Source organism: Monodelphis domestica, chromosome 8, assembly GCF_027887165.1.
Source record: "Monodelphis domestica isolate mMonDom1 chromosome 8, mMonDom1.pri, whole genome shotgun sequence".
In the NCBI taxonomy this organism is placed as follows: domain Eukaryota; kingdom Metazoa; phylum Chordata; class Mammalia; order Didelphimorphia; family Didelphidae; genus Monodelphis; species Monodelphis domestica.
The window spans coordinates 75,000,937-75,018,523 of record NC_077234.1 but is presented as its reverse complement, the minus strand read 5'-3'; the positions used below and the strand labels follow the sequence as shown (position 1 = coordinate 75,018,523).

At 36.2% G+C, this 17,587-nt stretch overlaps 1 protein-coding gene across 12 annotated transcripts in view; it reads right to left on the bottom strand.

Moving 5' to 3' along the window:
- Positions 1-17,587, bottom strand: part of FN1 (fibronectin 1) — an 85,492-nt gene that overhangs the window by 58,447 nt on the left and 9,458 nt on the right. For all 12 annotated transcript variants that reach the window (XM_001368412.4, XM_007501773.2, XM_007501777.2 and 9 more), the window contains exons 6-12: positions 16,343-16,501; positions 11,390-11,581; positions 8,796-8,975; positions 7,218-7,394; positions 5,865-6,017; positions 4,370-4,498; positions 3,045-3,188 (exon numbers count right to left, since the gene is read on the bottom strand). In XM_001368412.4, the coding sequence (XP_001368449.1) occupies positions 3,045-3,188; positions 4,370-4,498; positions 5,865-6,017; positions 7,218-7,394; positions 8,796-8,975; positions 11,390-11,581; positions 16,343-16,501 (1,134 nt within the window). The remainder of the gene's footprint in view (positions 1-3,044; positions 3,189-4,369; positions 4,499-5,864; positions 6,018-7,217; positions 7,395-8,795; positions 8,976-11,389; positions 11,582-16,342; positions 16,502-17,587) is intronic.

Genomic DNA, 17,587 nt, shown 5'->3' with positions numbered 1-17,587 from the left:
CCATTACAAAATCTCCCCCTTTAATTTGCTGAACTCTGTTTTCCTACTTGCTTATTTACACACCAAATGTTCCTTATCTTCCTTTGGCTTGTTCACACAGAGGGCCAAGCAGAATTCTTTAAACAGAGCAAGCTCAGAGGCAATTTGTGCTTTGCTTGCTATTTTCTTCCTTCCACAACCCTAACAGGAACGTAAAGCTTCTTGAGGTCATGATCTGTGTCACTGATCTTTATGCCTAGTACAATGCCCTATATATACCAACTACTAAACTGATCTATGTATTTATCTATCTGTGTATCTATGAATCTAGGTATGTATGTATCTATGTATTCATCCATCCATTTATCCATCCATCTCTCTCTGTCTCTCTGTCTGTCTCCCTTTTCCTACATGGAATATCTTCTTGAATTCAAATCCAACCTCATATACTTACTAACTGTATAACTCTGGGCTTAACCCATTTACCTCAGTTTCCTTATCTATGAGATGATCTGGAGAAGGAAATGACAAACTACTCTAGTATCTTTGCCAAAAACAAACAAACAAACAAACAAACCCAAATGGGGTCACAAAAAGTCAGACATAACTGAAAATGACTAAAACAACAAATATTTTTTTTTCTATTGAGCCTAAACTTGGCATCATATACTGAGTTACCTTAACAACAGATAGATAAACTGAATGAACATGTACGTAGATACTCAGCAACACAGGTAAGGGCAAAAGTAAACTGCTGCCCATGTGTATCTGTCTTTTATGGATCATAGGATATTTGTTGTTATCTTCTAGAAGGGAGAAATGCTATTCTCCAGTGTCATGATGCCTCTCCCATGTACTCTCCCAGTACCCTGCTGTGTGACTTTAGGTCAATCACTTTGCATCTCTAAACCTCAGTTTCCTTATTTGTAAAACAAAAGGTTTGGGACTGAGGTTTCATGGCATAGTGGAAAGAGCTCTGGATTTAAAAGTCAGAGTATCTGGGCTCAAAGACAAACTCTGCTACTGACTACTGGTATGATTTTTAGCAAGTTACCCTCTCGTGCTGCCATCTATAAAATGAGGGGGTTGGTCTACCTGATTGCTTAGGTCTTAACGAACTCTAAATATATGATACCATGAATCAATGATCAATGTTCTATAAGATACCTTACAATTCTAGTAATCAAAGGAAATATTCTGTAAAAGAAGACTAGAATTTGAAAAGGGACTTTGGAGATCATCTAGTCCACCTTTTTTATTTTACAGACAAGGAAACTGAAGTTCAGAGAAGGTTAAGTGACTTGGACAAGTCAAACAGTGAGTAGGGAAGCTGAAATTTTAACTAGGTTCTACCAAATTCAGCAAACTTTTCATGGCATATTCAAAAATGTGAATATACTTAGGTGTTTACTGTTTTCACCATGAAAAAAGAGCACATCACCTTTATATTCAGGCTCAAAGAAATATCATGAACTGAATTATTAATCTAGAGGAAGTCAAGAAATCTACATTTAAGTCAGATTTTACAGTTAGCAAAAAATGAAGCGTTTGAATTTAAGACACTGAAAAGATTTTAGAAATTATTGAACCTAACCCATCATGGTACCCATGAGGGGAATGAGGCTCAGAGATATGGAACCAAAGGTCTCATAGCCAAAGTTCAGAGTGGGACACAATTCTCCTGAACAAGTTCTGTGTTGCCTCCTTCATATATTGCAGCATATTCAATTCATCATCAGGGGAGGTATTTAATTAATTTAATCTCATTCTCCTCCTGGATTCCTCCAAGATTTCCCATGACTGTCTGCCTGGCATAAGATTCTCAAAAATATTCTTGTTCAATTTCTACTGTATTAACAACAAAGTGAATATACACGGGAATAAGAAATGTTGGCCTTAATACCATAATAACCACTGAAGAGCAAAAGAAAACTCAGATGTAGTCTCAGAGAAATCAGTCTAAGAATATCAGTTGTGCCTTATGTCTTTCTCCAAATTGACTCTAGTCAATCATTTGAGGGCAGTTAGAACTGTGTGGGTAGGAATGGGTCAGGTTACTCAAACACTGACTGATCCTGGGCACTTTGACTCAGATTTCATCAGATCAAACTGAGAAGTATTTGTCCATTGGATAAGAATTAGTTAGGGATTGAAATCAGAAAGGTGGGATTCAGAGATTGCCTTGCTTTATATTGAATTGTAACTACCTTATTTAGAAAAAACTGTCCCTACTGACACAGTATGGAATCTGAACACTTTATTTCTGAGAAATGTTAGTTGGTGGCATCTGACTGGATACCTCCAGTGTAATAAAAGATTCTGCTTTAAAATTCAATAGAAATGATTGATTCAGATGGAATTTTCTACATGAGTAAAACTTAAATTATACAGAGACACATTTCGAAAACTTTCAATAACCTCAGCTACCAGGGGAAAAAAGCATTCTGGGATTGTTCTGTTTGATAATTAGTTATTTTGTAAAGTAACAAGAAAAGATATGGTTTTGTTGAAAGAGCACTGAATATAAATTCAGAAGGCCTTAGTTCAGGTACTAATAATTGTGACCTTGGGTAAGTCACTGAAACTCTTGGGTACCCAGTTTCCTGATTTCTAAGATGAAGGGGTTAGACTACCGATGTGCATTATTATCTATGCCTTAGAATTTTACATTTTAATGTTATATTATATATGTCATATAATATATTATAAATATATAAAATAAAATAAAACAGTATAATATAATAATATAATATGTCATATTATATTATATATAACATATCATGTTAATTATAGTGATATGGTAGAAGTAGTGATGACTTTGGAGTCAGAACTTCAGGATTCAAATCTACTTACTACTTCTATAATGCTAGACAAGTTATTAACTCCTCTGGGTCTCAGTTTCCTCATATGTAAAAATGGGCAGATTATATTATGTTACCTCTAAGGTCTCTATTCGGGCTCTAAGTCTATAAAAAGATATTACAGGATAGGTAGTGATACAATCTGTTCTTTTAATTGCATATACTGACATTTGCAACAATTTAACTATTATTAGTGAGTCTTACCTGGATAGGTCTGCAAAGGTTGGCAGTGCCACTCTCCAATGCCCCGACCATAACAGTAGCACTGATATCTAACAGCATGAACGTATTTCTCCCATGAATCTCCAATCTGGTAGAATGTTCGGGTTTCTGAATCTTGGCATTGGTCTATAATACATACAGATAATAGAATCAACATTACATACATATATTTGCTCATAATGGTTTTCAACATCAAAAACAAATGTTACATTTTGAACATACTGAATTATACATTTGAATTTTGAATCTAAAACTGGTAACTTCCATCTTATCTTTTCTTTAAAATAAAAGCTCTCTCAAAATACATAGAAATCCTTTTTGGGCAGTCATGCTAAAAAATGTTGCTTGTTTTCTTTGATGGTTATTTTTTGCTAATTATAAGCTACTTAGGGAATAGGTACTGTTTTTTGTTTTGTCTTTATATGTCTATGGCCTTGAGCAGCACCAATGAATTTTATCTCATGTCATCACAGCATGCTTACAATTTGAAAAATTAAAAGCAAAAGCTTACAACAATTCCATCCTTGCTTTTCTCAACTCTCCCCTCACCCCCACCATTGGCCTTTCCATAAGGTAAAATGAATGAATTTGTTTATTAACTTTGTAATGTTTGACAAAGAGCTTCCAGGCATACCTTGTAAGCCCTTCTTTTAGATTTAGCAATCTCAGATCAAACAAACCAATCTTATCACCTGATCAAGGTTTGTTTTATTAGTTAGAAAACATTGATGGCTGCCTCTTCTACTAAAGAAATAACGGGCTCTGGGCTGCCTTAAGAAGCTGAATGAACACAACTCTTCTAAGCCTCAATCTTCTCCTTCCAAGTTGATATATACAAATGAAGATCTTTCAATAAAATCTTTCAAAGATCTTAAAAAAAAACCCTTAAGGGGCAGCCAAATAATTTTTTTTTTCCTGGAGGCAAAGGTTGTTGGCATCGTTTTTGCCCTTTTTTCCCTTTTGGCTTAGTCAGTAAATTATAAAATGATCAGTTAAGAGGGGAAAAAAGCATAACTTTGGGTCACAGGTTCCCATTGTCCCACTTAGGACCTTGATACATAAAAGTGTATTTAGTACTCAGGTCTGAGATCTCAGCCAGAGAGTCATGTCACAACGAACAATCCATCAATCCACATTCTTTCAAACTCTTATCTGGAAGGTGGGAAGTATTTGCTCACCACAAAGCCTCTCAATTATTAGCTATAATTTAATTTCTACTAGCTACAAATTGAATTTAAATTAATTTAATAAAAGTTAATTAATAATTGACACCCACAGGTAGGGAAATTGATGAATATTTAACTCACCAATAGGATCACACTTCCATCTTCCACGGCCCTGGCCAAAGCATGTGCAATTCAGCATGTGACCTTCTTCATGACGCTTGTGGAAGGTGTCATTCACATTATAGGTGATACCATCAACAATACATTGATCTGTTGCGGAAATATTAGGCAAGATTTGTTCTAGAGCCAATATGACATTTTAAAGAGCAGGCTAGTCTAGGAGTCAGGAAGATATTGGGTTCAAGACCTCCCATGAACAAATTTTAGCAGTGTGACTGTGGTTAAGTCACTTAACTTCGACACCCCTAAGAAATTCTCAATTTATATTAAAAGTAGCCAAGGCAAATATATCTTTATTAGTTTTTCAAGAATCTTTATGTATCCTGCATTATTGGAATATGGAGAAAATTATCTGACTAGTTATAGTATATATTGTAATTATATTTTGAATGAATTTTTTCCCATTAAAACAAATTTGCATAAGAATTTAAACATTATCCACATGAATAAAAAGTTTATGAAATTAAAAAAAAAAGAAATTTTCAGACTATTTGCTAACCCATGTCTCAATTTGGAATTTCCATTGTTCTAATGGTGGGGCAACTAGGGGGCTCAGGGGATAGAGACAGGAAATCCTGAGTTCAAATCTGACCTCAGACATTTCCCAGCTGTGTCAAGTCACTTAACCCCAATCATCTAGCTCTTACCAGGTAATCAAATGTATCTATTATTTAGAACTAGTGTGGTGTAGTAGAAGGAGTTTTGCTGTAGAGTTGTAGCCCTGAATCTGGAAATTCCATGATCCAACATTAATGCCATCAGGTAAATACTACATATTTTTTAAACCCTTAACTTCCGTCTTTGAATCAGTGTTAAGTATCATTTCCAAGGCAGAAGAGTCTTAATGGCCAGGCAATTGGGGTTAAGTGACTTACCCAAGGTCACACAGCTAGGAAGTGTTTAAGGTCACATTTGAACCCAGGACCTCTCACCTCTCTAGCTACTGAGTCAGGTACAAAAGGGTACAAACAGGTGCTTGGGCCAAAGCCCCTTTTCCTAGATGGATGTAGATTAAAAAAAATAGTGGACTTGGGGACATAACACTGGTCATCTGTCTCAAAGTGCTCAAAAGCTAGGGATGTTTTTCTAAGCACAAGTTACCTCATATATATTCCTTTCCATTTATCTGTTTGAAACTGGATCTTTATCAGTCCATTTGTAGCCACAGTATGGTTTTATTTTCCTTCTCTTTTAGTCTTCACAGAAACACTATCCTTTTTATAGACACAAATCCAATGGTAAAAACTAGGAAGAGGGTGATCAAATATCTGTGTTCTCCCCTTTGAAGTCATTTTTGGGTTCTCCCCAAGTGTTTACACACCAGGACTGCTTCAGCACTGCAGAATTAAGGAGCTGGCTATGTCATCACCCTTTCGATTCACCCAATGCTGTAGACTAGCTGAATGGCATTTCAGTTTGGCAGAATGGCCAAGACCTTGTTGGCTGGTCCACATACCTCTGAGCTGTGAGTATGCCACGCAGGTCCATTCCCCACGACCATTTCCTACACACGTGCATCTCATCATGTGGCCCATGTCATGCTGTTTGTCCCACTGATCTCCAATGCGGTACATGACCCCTTCATTGGTAGTGCAGATCTCTTCATGGGCTATATGGACAAAAATAAATGATGACAATTTGAGGAAGAGTATAATCTGAGAACAGACACTTTTTATATTAGAAATAAAAGAATAGCAAGTTGTGTAAGAGCCTTGTGTGCCTTTCTAAGTAAAGGCATAAGTTAGGCTCAGAGAGAACTCAACCACAGATTTGTAAGCCAACAAATGACCTGGTACCAGTTCGCAAAATCTAATTAGGGTTAAGGTTAGGGGGAGAAAAGAGGATACAGGATATATAAAAAGAGAGAGAGGGAGAGAGAGAGGGAGAGAGAGAGAGACAGAGAGAGACAGAGAGAGAGAGAGAGACAGAGAGACAGAGAGAGAGAGAGAAAAGAGAGAGAGAAGAAGAGAGAGAGGAAGAGAGAGGAAGAGAGAGAAGAAGAAAGAGAGGAAGAGAGAGGAAGAGAGAGAGAGAGAGGAAAAAAGAGAGAGAAGCCAGTAGCCCATCTATAGAGTATTATTATATGATTGTTCAGACTGTATTAATTGATTCTAACTTAATTAATTAAATCATGAGGGGAAAATGGAACACTATGACTCATAGATTCCATTCTCAGCAGAACTCATGACTGGTATCTTCTTAGGACCCAAGTGGTAGATTGAAACTGAATAGAATTAGCTTTCTTCTTTTCAATGAATGCAAACTAAATGATTTCTATAATTCTTGCATTTATGCCCATATGGTAGGACTGTCTACTGAAGGGCTCCAATATATGTATAAGACCCTTCCTCCTTCAAGACAACCAAGCTTGACTCTTTCAACTTGCTATTATAAAAATGAAATACAGAACAGTCATATAGGACATGTGAGCCAAAGTGAATGAGATAGTCTTCAACGTGATAGAGTAAGTTAGGATGTGTAGGTGACTACAACAATGAGTGTTCTAGTCTAGACATGTGCAAAATATTCAAAAATGACTTTATAAAAGGGAAAAAAGAAATCATTACCAAATTCCTACTTCTAGCTTTTGTTTATAAATATTCTTATTTGTTTATCGAGTTCTATGAAAAACATTAATCATATCTTAAAGATTTATGAAGTAAAAATAACCGAATATATATTGATTCATACATATAGTCTAGGACATTTCATGTGAGCCTCTCATTAACTTAGTGAGGTAGGTACAAAGGGTGGATACCTGCCCCCCTTCCCCAAGGCATCAGTTTTCAAGGTGTGGAGTTCATCTTACCAGCCATAGGACAGAATCCAAACTTCTGATCAGCATCATAGTTGAGGGTGGTTCCACACCATTTCATATTGTCTCGTCGTCCCTCTGAGGTACAGTCAGTGTAATTACGGTTGTTGTACAAGAATGGGAAGTGACACAAGGCACCATTGGAGTTGCCACCTCGAGTCTGGACCAAAACTATGGAAAAAAATATAAAAATAGAAGGAAAAAAAAAGATTGTAATCAAACATCTTTAATGCTTACCACGAAGTAATTAAAGCATAAGGGGAACATGGAAAAGGATGATGACTCATGGCTTCTATACTCAACAGAACTCATGACTGATATCTTCTTGGAACCCAAGTGGTGGACTGGAACTGAATAGAATCTCCAAAGATGTCTTACTCTTAGGGCCCTGCCTCAAAGATGTTTGATGATATGGGATTTTTCTGTACATATTCGTCTTCACCTTCAAACTAGATTTAATTTTCATTATCACTCATCTCTACCAAGCAAAGAAATTTTGAAATAATGCTTTGGACAAAGACCTAACTTTCAAGAAAACCTGCCATAATAAGCAGAAAATGAGCCCAGATATTCAGACATTAATCCTGTATATTCTCCAACCTTTGGGGATTTTCTAGGGCTTGCAATACAAATATCTTGAATAGCACAACAATCCCAAATTGCCAAAAATAAACGAAATGGAAAAAGATTTTTCTTATAGATGTCATTAGGCCAAACAACTAAATAAAATGATACTTCAAGAGAGGCCTAAAAATCAGTGGATAAACTGAAAAGCAAAAAAGATGAACATTGTGCCTAATTCTAGGCACCATATTTTAGATGGAAGGATATTGGAGTATGTCCAGACCCAGTTCTTACCTGGCACATAGTAGATGCTCAATTAATATTCTTTGACTGATTGAATGACTAAGATGGTAATAGAGAATGAGAGCATACTATCCAAAACCAAGTTAAAAGAACTGGGAATTTTTATTCTGAATGAAAGCAAAGTTAGGCAGGACATGAGAGCTGCCTTCAATTATTGAAGGTCTAAGAGCCTAGAGATGAGAGCTCCTGGATTCAAATCTGACCTCAGATACTTCCTAGCATTGTGACGTTGGGCAAGTCATTGAACCCCCATTGCCTAACCGTTAACATTTGCTTTAAGAACCAATAAAGAATATTGATTCTAGGCAGAAGGTAAGGATTTTCAAAAAGTAAAAAAGTATTAAAGGTCTTCCCTGTAGAAGGGCTTGTGCTATTTGGGAGCAATGGGAGGAAGGAACAGAAGCAGATTTAGGTTTAATGTTCCTAACATTGAGAGCTTCTTTAAAGCTGGCTAAGGAGGAAATGGCTTCTCCATCACTGGATTTCTCCAATTAGAACCTGGATGACTACTTGTGAAGAGTGTTGCAGAGAAGACATCTATACCCATGAAACAAAGAGACCTCTTAAGAGTCTTTCAATTCTAAGATTTTATGTATCGATGTAATTTGAATCTAAAACAGTATCAATTTCATATAAGAAGTGGTAGGTTCAAAGTTTGCTTAACTTTTTACCCCAAGTCACCCCTACTTTCTAGGAGACACTCACCAGTATGGTCTGTACAGAAAGAATATTTCTGGTCCTGTTCGTAATTTGAAGTAGTGCTACACCAGAGATGTCCATCCTGACGACCCTCAGTTGTACAAGAATAGTAAGTCCTGCCATTGTAGGTGAATGGTAGGACGCATGGTTCTCCATTGGAATTGCCACCATAGGTTTGAGTTACAGCTGTAAACAAAGCAAAAGAGTTGCATCTTATCACAGGAAAATGACAAGAGACAAGTTACTGCTTTTCATTTAGTTAAAAAAATCAGAAGCCCTTGATTCTGTAACTTACTTGGATAAGTGACGCTAAATGATCATCTGTTTTATCTCAGATATAACATATTATTTAAGTAGATAACATGTTATTTTAGTAGATTTCTTTAAAAATACAACTCCAAGTTTGGAATGTAAAATCCCAGGTAAGGCAAAGTTAGTGTGTATTTTTTTTTTGCTTTATTTTGCTTTAGATTTTTTTTTTTGCTTTATTTTGCTTTAGATTCTGCTGCTGACTTGCTACGTATGCTTCCTCTTATTAAATGAATGCTATTTGCTTCCTGACTGCCCCTCACAAGGAATTTGGAGGATATTTCCTTTGTCTAAAGAGCATCCTGCAAGGGGCTTTTAGTGCAGAGGAATGCTCTGTTCACATGGACTGCTTTTTGATTTCAAAAAATGTTTGTAGGTGTACTAACGAACAAAGAGACAAAGCAACAATCAGTTTAAGTTTACTGATATGACAAACCATTGTGGGTTTATCAAAGTTTAAATCAATGACATGGTTCACCCAGTATTATATGACTAACATTGAAAAGTTATCAAGTCACTTTTTTGGGCTCCTAAAGTCATTTAAAAATCAGTTATTTCTAAATCTTCAGACCTGGTGATGGGGAAGGACCAGGAGACACATTTTTGGACAATGTCAATGACGGAAAGTAAGTCGTTGAGGCTAACATGCGGTCCTTCTCTATAAGGTCAAAACATGAAACCTCCACATACAAGTGTAACTTTTGACAAATTTGATTGTTTGTTTGTTCCTACAAATTCCTGGGGGAGGGGGGGGAAGCCAATATACATATACTCAGAGATCTGTGATCTCATTAATTTAGAGGATTCCTCCAATGAATCAGATCAGAACGTATCTATATTTACTAATTCCTGTGCTTCTCTGACTCATGACTTCCTATAGATGAACTGATGAAACTACTCTAGTGGGTAGCTGGGTGGCTCAGTGAGTTGAGAGTAAGGTCTAGAGATGGGAGGTCTTGGGTTCAAACTTGACCTCATATACATGACCACTTGGGCAAGTCATGTAACCCCATTGCCTAGTCTTTATCATTCTTCTGCCTTGAAACAAAAACATAGTATTGATTCCAAGATAGAAGGTAAGGGTTAAAAACAAAACAAAACATAATGCTCTAGAACCCTGCAATTGTGTCAGGGGAATAAAGAAAGTTTTACATCATCATATATTCCCAATTAGGTTTTAGAAAATATACAAGCTATATAATTAAACATGATATCTATCTATATATGTTATATAGACATAATTTATATTGTTATATACTATAAATAATGCATATTAGATAATATATAATAGTATTTATTCTATTTATCTAGAAAATATATAGTTAATGACTAGATATATTTATATCTAATATCTAATCATTAGCTATTATATGAAAGAAAGCTAGCTCTGATCACTGAATTCTTCTTGTACAAATCCAATATGTGACCCTGAGCAAATCACTTAATCCCCACTGCTTAGCCTTTATCATTCTTCTGCCTTGCAATCAATACACTGTGTTGATGCCAGGATGCATAGGGAGAGGCAGAATGACAATAGATTGTCATCAGAGAAGGGAATTTTAGAATTCATGACCTTGGGAAGTCTAATGAGGAAGCATTTGAGGTGGAGCACTAGATCATGTAAAATAAATAAGTTGAGAAACAGATATTAGAGTATTTTTTAAAATTAAAAAAATTTTCCCCTGTTCCCATGTTGATAAAATTTTTAATATTCATTTTCTGACACTTTGAAATCTATATCCTCTCACTCATTCCCATTCCTCCTCCCTCCCAAAATAAAGCAAGTAATATGATATAGATTATATATATATATAATCACATATTTCCATGTTGTCATTTCGAAAAATATGAAAAATACTTATATGAGGGAAAAATTCATGAAGAAAATAAAATGAAGAATGATATGTTTAAAAAAAATTTTAAAAGACCATAACACTCTAGCACCCTACAATTATGTCAAGGCAGTAAGGATCATATATCCCTAATTAGGTTTTAGAAAATATACAATCTATATAATTAAACATATCTATTTGTATATGTTATATAATTTATATTATGTGCTCTATACTATGAATAATATATAATATACAATATATTTGTATATATTATATCTATATTATAATATAGATATAATTTAATATATTCCATCTATAAAATATATAGTTAATGGTTAAGATATAACCACATATGTATCTAATTGTTAGCTATTATATAAAGGAAAGCCAGCTCTAATCACTGAATTCTTCTTGTAAAAATCTACTCTCCAAAGCTATGGTCAGAATGGTGCTCACCTGTCTCCTGGCAGCTGACGCCATTGCCCAGACACGTGCATAACATTTGCTTGTTTCCTTGGGTCTTGAGCCATTGCATTCCCAGAGAGTAAACCACGCCACTATCAGTGACACAGTGACCATATGGGACAGGCTGGGGCTGAGGCTGGGGCTGGTATAGTGCTGTCTGGACGTCTGTGAAGGTGCCAGGTCCTAAAGGGAAGGTAGATGAAAGTTAAAAAAATATACATTAATAGTAGCTAGCATTTCAATAGTATTTTATGGGTTTGCAAAGCACTTTACATATTTTTCATTTGAAATGAGAGAAAAGTTTAAGCTATTGACTATACATAAAGAAGCATGATACAGTGTAACAGAATGGAAGCTCTCTGAGGGCAGATTGTTTTCCATTTTGTACCCAGGAAGGGCTGTCAGTGCCTTAATTTCTTTTAACTTTAGTTTTCTCAGCTCTAAAATGTGGATAATAACCCCTGTGGTACCGGTCTCACTAGGAATGAGGATCAACTGTGACAATGCATACACGCTGCCTTTTTTGTTGAGGCATTTTCATCACGTCTGACTCTGTGATCCCATTTGGGGTTGTCTTGGCAAAGATGCAGGAGTGGCTTTCCATTTCTTTTTCTAGCTCATTTTATGGATGAGGAAACTGAGGCAAACAGAGCCAAGGGATTTGCCCAGGGTCACACAGCTAGTAAGTGTCTGAGGCTAACCTTGAACTCAAGAAGTGGAGTCTTCCAGGCTCCAGACCTAGCACTTTATCCACTGTGCCACCAAGCTGCTCCCCAAAGTGCCCTAGACATGCCAGCAATTACAATAGGGATCTTTCCAATTGCCTTGAGGGACTTTAGATCAGTGACATTTCTGGCATTCAGCATTTGCCAAGAACCAGCTGAAGGCAGAATTTTGAAGAAAAACCTATTAGGAAAGTGTGTGAAAAAAGGACAACATGCTTTGCATGAGGGATTTTATGGTCTCACTGGAGAGATAAAATGAGCCCTCATGAAACTATGAAGAACATCAACTCAGCAAGGCATCACAACAATAGAGAGCCTTAGAGTTGGAGAGAGACTGAGTTTAGTCTCTCGCTTTGTTTTTAAATCAATTTATTTTTTAATTAGTAAAAATTATTTACATTCCCTCTTATCCCCATTAAGACAAAAAGAAAACCAAAGTTTTTGTAACCAATTTGAATAGTGAAGCAAAATAAATTCGAATCCCTTAATCTGTAGATGGGGATACTAAGGGACTTCAAGATCCTGAAGTGATTTGTAATAATACTGGGCTCAAAATTCAAGTTTCCAGTCTAGTGCAATGAACTTTTTTCTACACCACAAGAAAGTAAATGTGGTTTAAGAAGCTTGAAATAGGGGCAGCTAAGTGGTGCAGTGGATAGTGTTGGACTTGGAATTGGGAATATTTGAGTTCAAATCCAGTCTCAGATATTTAGTAGTTAGCTGTATGACCCTGGGCAAGTCACTTATTCCTATTCCTTTCAGTTTCCTCATCTGTAAAATCAGCTAGGAAATGATAAATTACTTCAGTAGCTTTGCCAAGAAAACTCTAAATGGGGTCATAAAGAGTTGGACACAACTGAATAACAACAGCCTAAAATATTTAAGTGCTATAAAGCACACTATGTACAATGACCAAATAGAAATATTTACTTTCCTTTGTGGAAGGCAACTTTGACGTCTAGCTTCAAATGATTTGAGGGATGCAATTAAGAAGACTCTAGGTAATCCATTTTGGATGCAAGTATCTTGTCAACAGTATCTCTAACATCTTATCATTTGGATTTTGTTTGAACCTTTCCAGTGACTGTTAGCTCACTATCTCACAAGTCAATTCATTTAATTTTCAGATAGCTCTAATGATTGGGAAGTTATTATAGCCCATTTGTCCTTGTTTTGTCTTATAACCTCAACCCCTCTATTCTAGTTCTATTCTCTTGAGCTAAATGATAATACAGTTAATTTCTCTTCTACAGGTCCTTCAAATATCTGGACAACTATCATGTTTCCCTTAAATCTTTAAAGTAAAGAGCACCAAGTTCTTTTAACCAATCTTCATATATGACTTACAATTCTTGTTTTAAAATATGACTCCAAATTTGGCATGCAATATCCCAGGTGTGCACAAAACACAGTAGCACTTTTCCTCCTTTGATCTGGACACTCTCCTGGATAGAATTCACATTTAAAGCAGCCATGCCAACTTGTAATCCAACTGTAGTCAACTTTTTCACATGAAAAATTCTTAGGCAGGTCTGTACTTGGGCAGCATTTATTTTAAATGGACAATTGGACATTCCATGGATTCATTTTCAATTTTAACTTGTAAAATTTGGCCCAATGTTCCAGCCTGTTTAGATCTTTTGAGTACTTATCATCTCACTCCAAATATAGCTAGCCCTCTCAACTTGTACTCTACCAGATTAATAAGCATGCTTTTTTTGTAGCTTTTCCTAAATTATCAATAAATGTTTCAAGCAGATTGGAGTTGAGAACAGAGCCCTACTGGATACTAATGGGAACCACCTTCTAAGCTGACACTGATCAGTCTTGGCACTAATGAAATCCATCTATGAATCCAACTGCCTACCTATCTCCTCTTCATCTTGTACACAAGGCTGTAATTCCTCGTTTTTCAGCAATAGACAATGTTTTCTTTATTCACCTAGACATCCTGTCAAAAAATAAGGTTTTCCCTTGGATTGTCTTATTCTTAGTGAACCTATGATGAGTCCTGGTGATCCCTCTTTCCTTTCTGAACTGTTCATACATTATCTGTTTAATAATTACTCCAAGGATTTTGCTGGTAATGGAAAGCAAGTTTGGTTTTTTATAGTTTCTGAAATTCCATTTTAAAAATGGACATTGGCCTATCTATATTATTTCCTCATCTCTTCTATTCTTTGAATCCTCCAAGAGTATTATGAAGTTCTACAACCACATTTACAAGTTTGTTCTCTTACTCTTTCCTTGCCTACCTTGTACTTCATTTCTAAGTACTTAGGTTCATCCATCTACATTTTTTTAAAAACCCTTACCTTCCATTTTGGAATCAATATTGTGCATTGGACCCAAGCAGAAGAGTCATCTACCTACTTTATAAAGATCTTTCTCCTTGTTAGAGTAAATGGAAGCAAAACAAGTTCTCTCCTTCATTGGTCCCAAGCAATGGGTCTACACTGTTCATTTCTCTTCTAGTTTAAGAATAGCTTTAAAATTTCTTTTATCTTACAATTAGGGTCATTCACAACCCCTGGCTCATTTTGGTCTCTACTATTCTTTTAGGATCATGTTACTCTTTTGAATTCATCTAAGTCTCTCCTCTCACCTTTTGTACACAAATAATGTGGTATAGTGGAAAAAGAAATGGATTTTTAATCAGAATCCAAGTACAATAGTACTGGGAACCCAGGGTTGTCTTGAGGATTAAATGAGAAAAGATTTGTAAAGTGCTTAGCATAGTGCCTGGTGCATAGTACTATATAAAGACTAACTATTTAGAGACTAAAGATTTTGCTTGGTCCTGCTCCTTATTACTTGTGTAGAGCGAGTCATTTGATTTCTTTGTGCCCCAGCTTTCTCATCTCTAAAGTGAAAAGGTTGTACCAGATGATCCTTAAATTCCTCTCTTTGATTGAATAATTATTAGTGAATAGATCTACAAGCTTATATGATTATGAATTTAGATCTAGACGGGAACTTAGATGCCATCTAGTCTAACCCTTTCATTAACAAATTTGGAAACTGAGGCTCAAGGATGTGACTCTATAACCACTGTTGTTATTGTTGTTTTTGGCACCACATTTGAGTCGGCATAAAAAGTAAAAAATTTGATAGAGAAAAACACATTAAGCAAAATGGGTGAAAATAGTTTTTTATGGCTACATTCCTTTCTTCCTATTACCACAAAATAATGGCCCCAATGCAGAGGGTTCCCTCCTACCCCTTTCAACCACAAAATAAGGAACACCTAAAATAAATACACAAATTAATTTAGCCATAGCTCTGGCAATCCTTTGAATTTATCAGATGACCCATGTTAATACAGGAAGGCAATGATCATGAGTTTTTTAAGGGATACAAAAAGTGCACTGTGGCAACAAAATACAGACTGTTTTCTACCGAAGAGCTACAGAGCTAAATATCATATGAAGGAAACATACTCCCTCTGAGATAAAGCAATTGAAGAATTTTTTTTTTTACTTTATTCTAGCGGAGGAGCAAACAAGACATACAGTATAGTAGTTCAGAATCCTAATCTTTCATCTCCAAGAAGAGGGGAAAAAACACTTTTGAAAAGTAGAGAAAGGTAAAAAAGTTGTTTTTGTTTGTTTATAAAATAAAGATTTTTTAAATTAAATTCTCTAGAGTAAATGTTTTGTTTCTGATCTGTGGGCCATAAGTTGGGGAGAGAAGAAGGACACACTTTCAAATATCCAGTCATTTATTATTATCATTATTATCATCACTATCCTCCTCGTTGTTGTCATTGCTTCTAGAGGGGCAATATAGTATAGTAGAAAAATTGGTGACCCATGGAGCTGCCCTGGGTTTGAATCATGACTTAGACACTTTGGAGCTGGCCAGTCATAGAGAAGTATACCTTAGCTTTTTCATTCTGGAATAATGTAGTCACACTTACACTACCTGAGCTTCAAGGCCTTTTTTGGGGAAGGGGGTGGTTCAAAGTGGCCCTTTGTAAACCTTAATATATCATGTAAATGTAAATCATTATTGGGAGAAATGAAAAATTAATATTTAGAAAATAAACTTAAGTGACTAATTTGCAAATCCAAATATTCTAACTAACTGTATGGAAAAGTCACACTAAAGAACCACAGCTAGTGGGTAAATTCAGTGGAAAGGATAATTTTCATACATATTTCTGAACATGTCCCTGTAACCCAAGTTTCCATTGGGTAGGAAGGAAGGCGGCTCTTACCTGTAGCAGTTGTTTGCAAAGATGAATGTCTTTCACATTTCCATTCTCCCCTTCCATTACCAGTGCAGATACACTGAAGCAAATTTCCTCGATTGTCTTTCTTGCTCCAGGTATCTCCAATTCGGTAAGATGTCTTGGTGTCTTGATCATTACATCTATCTGCATGTGACAAGCAAGAAGGGATTAGAATGAGCTGAGCAGCCCCCAACTGGGGAAATGATTAGTGTTTCTATTGGTACACAAGAAAATCTCACAATAGCTCAAGATTGTGTGTGTGTCATATTTAAACTCTGCAAGAATTACAGCACCCAGTTTTAACCTAGCAAAAGACAGAATGAGTTTGGGGAGAGAGAAGAGCAATAGATTTGGACTCTCTTCCCTTTTCAGTGGCCAAAAGAAAAAGCTCCCCCGCCCCCCTACTTCTTGTAGTTAATGTTTTTTTTTTTTTTTATCATTATCCCACTAGTCCTTCTTCCAAACTCTCTACTCAGGTTTTAACTGTTCTTTACTGGCTTATCTTTTAGAAAGAATCTTTGTTTGGGGAATTAAAAACAAAGAAGGCAGCAGGTTTTCCCAAGCCCAAAGGAAGCAGATTCAAAAGATAGAAGTGTTTCTTTATCCTATTTTTATGTAAAAGCCACAGGAGATCAACAACCTTTTAGGCACCAATTGCTTCTCCCCTCCAGATAATACCTTCCAAATCCCAGAAAAGCTGACTGTATTCAGGGGCTCAGAGTTAATGAGAAGGGTCAAACATTGTCCCTCCTCTGGGCAAAGAAAGATGGGATTATTGTTGCACATTGCTAGCCAAACAAAGAAATCACTTGTCTATGAGTTGGAAGGGTTGAAATAATCAAACACCTTGTTCATAAAACACAGTTTGAATATAAGGGACAAGAGCTTTGGGGCACAACTGACTGACACTGCTCTCCTAGACTTTATGGAAAATTGCTGGGTTTCGAGTAAATGAGTTCAGCATGCTTGATGCATGATGTCCTTATGTATTCAGAGAAGAGACCCTAACTTGGAAAAATCCCCAGAATGTGGGTAAAAGTTCAAATCAATCGACCATCAAGCATTTATTAAGCCCCTGCCATGTCTAATAAGCACTGTGCTAGGGGATACAAAGACAAAGGATGAAATAATCATCACTCTCTAGGAGTCATTCCCCTCCCTCTTTCCCCCATTTGGAGTTACAATGTGATGCTGCTGGTAGAGTGCTGCTTTTGGAGTTGGAGGTCTTGG